The sequence below is a fragment of the Punctularia strigosozonata genome (genome assembly GCF_000264995.1).
Source record: "Punctularia strigosozonata HHB-11173 SS5 unplaced genomic scaffold PUNSTscaffold_4, whole genome shotgun sequence".
NCBI classification, from domain to species: domain Eukaryota; kingdom Fungi; phylum Basidiomycota; class Agaricomycetes; order Corticiales; family Punctulariaceae; genus Punctularia; species Punctularia strigosozonata.
This window is the reverse complement of record NW_006767436.1, coordinates 275743-279770: the sequence shown is the minus strand read 5'-3', so window position 1 is coordinate 279770 and position 4028 is coordinate 275743. Positions and strand designations below refer to the sequence as shown.

General features: G+C 57.5%; 2 protein-coding genes across 2 annotated transcripts; both read left to right on the top strand.

The window, feature by feature from the left end:
* Positions 1 to 52: 52 nt before the first annotated feature.
* PUNSTDRAFT_22540 (uncharacterized protein) lies at positions 53 to 553 on the top strand (the record flags this gene model as incomplete). Its single annotated transcript, XM_007381675.1, has 1 exon — positions 53 to 553. A coding segment is annotated over one exon (501 nt), but the record flags the coding sequence as incomplete, so codon positions are not given.
* A 2373-nt stretch (positions 554 to 2926) lies between these two features.
* PUNSTDRAFT_30220 (uncharacterized protein) lies at positions 2927 to 3187 on the top strand (the record flags this gene model as incomplete). Its single annotated transcript, XM_007381674.1, has 1 exon — positions 2927 to 3187. A coding segment is annotated over one exon (261 nt), but the record flags the coding sequence as incomplete, so codon positions are not given.
* Positions 3188 to 4028: the final 841 nt, after the last annotated feature.

Here is a 4028-nt window from a genome sequence, read left to right as displayed (position 1 = left end):
GGAACTTCTGAATTTTGCGCATGCCTCTCCGCTTCCTGACACATCCGCTTTTGGCGCCAAATACAAACCCGTGGCACGCCGTGTGAAGCCAGTCTCCGCCATCCTCCCGGAACAATTTCGCATCGTCCGGCGACACGCTCTCGACATCTTGGCAACTATGCAACCTCTGCCGACCCACCCGCCTCCTTTCGAACCTGGCGAGCGCTACACCCAGGAGCGATACGAAGCCCAGCAGCTCAACTCCGACGGTTTCCTCTGGCCAGAGGAAGAGCGTCTCGCACACTGGGTCCTGCGCGTGAACGAAGAAGCCGTGGCTTGGGACGAATCGGAGAAAGGGCGGTTCTCTGCGGACTACTTTGACCCGATCCTGATCCCAACCGTCGAGCACATCCCATGGGTTTTCAAGAACATCCCTATCGCCCCCGGCATTCGGCAGCAAGTCGTTGACATTCTCAAATCCAAGATTGCGTCTGGGACTTACGAGCCGTCGAACTCGTCTTACCGCTCTCGCTGGTTCTGCGTGCCGAAAAAGGATGGCAAGACACTCCGTCTCGTCCACGACCTCCAGCCGCTCAACAAGGTTTCGATCCGCGATGCCGCCGTACCTGCCAACATGGACCAGATGGCCGAGGACTTTGCTGGTCGCGCTTGCTATGGGCTTCTCGACCTATTTGTCGCTTTTGATCAACGCACTCTGGACTCGCGTTCCCGTGATCTTACAACTTTCCAGTCACCGCTCGGAACCCTTCGACTCACCGTTATCCCTATGGGTTACACCAATGCCGCGCAGATCATGAACGGCGACGTGACCCACATACTTCAAGATGAAATCCCTGCCTTCACCACTCCGTACATTGACGACGTCCCAGTTAAAGGTCCCAAATCACGCTACGAAAAAGCCGATGGCACCTACGAGACCCTTGGCGACAACCCGAACATTCGCCGCTTCGTCTACGAACACTTGGCAACAATGCATCGGATCTTGCATCGCATGAAGATCTACGGCGGAACGTTCTCCGGCCCGAAGGCTGTCCTCTGCGCTCCTCAAATCGAACTCGTCGGCCATCACTGCTCGTACGAGGGCCGTATTCCGGATCGCACACGCATCAAGGCTATTCTGGATTGGCCCGCTCCTTCCTCTGTTACAGATGTGCGCTCATTTCTCGGGGTCTGCGGCGTTATGCGCGTCTTCATCAGGAACTTTGCGCGGATCGCCCGACCTCTCGTGGCGCTTACACTCAAGGACGCAGACTGGAACTGGTCCGACACTCAGCAGGCCGCTTTTGACACCCTCAAGCAGGCCTTCGCGGACTCGAAGGCGCTCCGGCCTATTGATTACGAATCTGGGCGTGAAGTATTCCTCTCGGTCGACTCATCGTACATTGCTGTTGGCTTTGTTCTCTCTCAGACGGGCGCAGATCAACGGCGTTACCCCTCCCGATTCAGCTCGATCCCCTGGAATGACCGCGAGTTGCGCTACAGTCAGCCCAAAATCGAACTTTACGGACTCTTCCGCGCACTTCAAGCTGTCAAACTCTATATCGTCGGCGTGCAGAACCTTACTGTTGAGGTCGACGCATCGTGCATCAAGGGAATGCTCAACAACCCTGACCTGCAGCCCAGTGCCTCCATCAACCGCTGGATTGCTGGCATCAAACTCTTCGACTTCAAGCTCACACATGTACCTGCTACTCGCCACACCGGTCCTGACGGTCTCTCTCGGCGGACTCCGGCGGAGTCCGATGATAAGGATCGTGGGGAGGAGGCTGACGCCTGGATCGACACGGCCTACGCGTTCTCGGCCTCGACAGCTACTTCGCCTGACTCCGACACTGCTGACGAACCACCACCTCAGATCCCGCGCTCCGATAAAGCTACCGCCGCAGATGCCCGCCTCGAACTCGTCGACAGCTATCTACGCGAGCCTATGGCTCAGCTCGATCTCCCGGAAGACTCGATCCGCGGCTTCATACGATATGCTTCAGACTTCTTCATTCGAGACAACTTGCTCTGGCGACGCAACCCTAACGGCAATCATCAACGCGTCATCTCAACAACGCAGCGCTATCGCCTTTTGCAGCAGGCTCATGACGAGCTCGGACACAAGGGACGACTTCCAGTCCGGCGGCACCTGCTCGAGCGATTCTGGTGGCCATACCTCGAGTCCGACGTTGCGTGGTTCAACGACACCTGCGATGAATGCCAGAAGCGGCGCATGCACCACCTCCACCCTCCACCCACGGTCGCCTTTCCTGCGCCTCTCTTCAGGAAGTTTTACTGTGACACAATGCGCATGCCCACCGCTAACCGCCTCAAGTATCTCGTCCAGGGTCGTTGCTCTCTCTCTGCATACCCTGAATGGCGCGCTCTACCTCGCGAGACTGCACCAGCTATCGGCCAGTGGCTGTTTGAAGATGTTCTCTGCCGCTGGGGCGCAGTCGAAGAGATCGTCACGGACAACGGGCCAGCCTTCATTGCTGCCGTTGCGTGGTTGCGTGAGAAGTACGGTGTACACAACATCCGAATCTCCCCCTACAACTCGCGCGCCAACGGACTGGTCGAGCGCCGTCATCGCGACGTCCGCGAAGCAATCGTCAAATCATCCTGCGGCGACATGGCCCATTGGTACAAATACGCACCTCACGTCTTCTGGGCTGAACGCGTGACTACACAGCGAGCTACGGGGCACTCGCCCTACTTCTTGGCGCACGGCGTCGAACCCCTCCTCCCCTTCGACCTCGAAGAAGCTACTTATCTCGTTCACCCGCCGCTCGATAAGGTCTCCACCTCCGACTTGCTCGCCGCCCGTGCCCGTGCCCTTCAGAAGCGAGAATCTGACCTCGAAGACATGCGAGATCGAGTCTTTGCCGCGCGCAAAAAGTCTGCCGAGCGCCACTTCCTCAATCACCCTCAGCAGTACTCAAACATGACATTCTCCCCTGGTGATCTCGTGCTTGTACGGAACACACAGAACGAACGGGACCTTGGCGGCAAGCACAAGCCTCGATACTTTGGACCCATGGTGGTCGTGCGACGAAACTCCGGCGGCGCCTATGCTCTCGCTGAACTTGACGGCTCGCTATCTAAGCTTCGCTTCGCCGCCTTCCGCCTTATTCCCTATCGCGCACGGTCTCGCATCTCTGTCGACATCACCCACCTTCTCGAGCTCTCACCTGACGAAATCGACTCCGCAACCCGTGAAGACGACAGCGCACCTCTCGAATTCCCGCCCGAAGAAGAGCCCGAAGACGAATAGATGCCGCGCACCCAGACTCTCCCCATACCGTTCTCCCTTCCGACAACCTACCTTATTCACTGCTATCTAACATGACGTCTCTTAACACTTTGGCTTAATTCCTGCGGGCGATAATTGCGGCTCCCTCGACCTGGTCGAGTTACCATCAGCGCTGCGCGCCCACCAGCGCTGGTCCGGAGCATCTTCTTTCGCCTTCAAACCCTCCGTATCGACTCTATCGGTTTCCCTCAGTCCTTATCTCTACCATCCTCACCTCATCTCTATCCACTATTTTCCGGCGTCTCGTCGCAACAATCTCTCGGTTCTCAGGGCTTCCTACCCTTTCGCACCTCGTCGTTCACCTCCCACCTCTCGGCGTTTCACTCTCCCGCATCGCCCATTTCGCATAGTGACCAGGAGGTCACTACATCAACTTGGGGGGAGATGTAGCGCACGCCCACGGACAACGCGCGGACAGCCACACTTGACGCATGGCTCTTACCTCGTCCACACCCGCTCGCCCTCCGCTTCGTACAAAGCACCCCTCGACAACGGCCACCAAAGACCAAGCCATGGCCACGGACTCACGTACGACAATGCACCCAGCGGACGAGGAGGTCAAGGCCACGATGGAGCGAGAGGGGAGCGTTGTATGCAACGCTGGCCACGACAGTCGCGATGAGTATAAATACAGTCCCTCCATGTACTAAGTAGCAGCAACCTAGTTTCCTCGAGCCCTCTCAGCATCATTGCGAACCCGAAGCCATAAGTCTACATCCCCCCATTGTGTCTA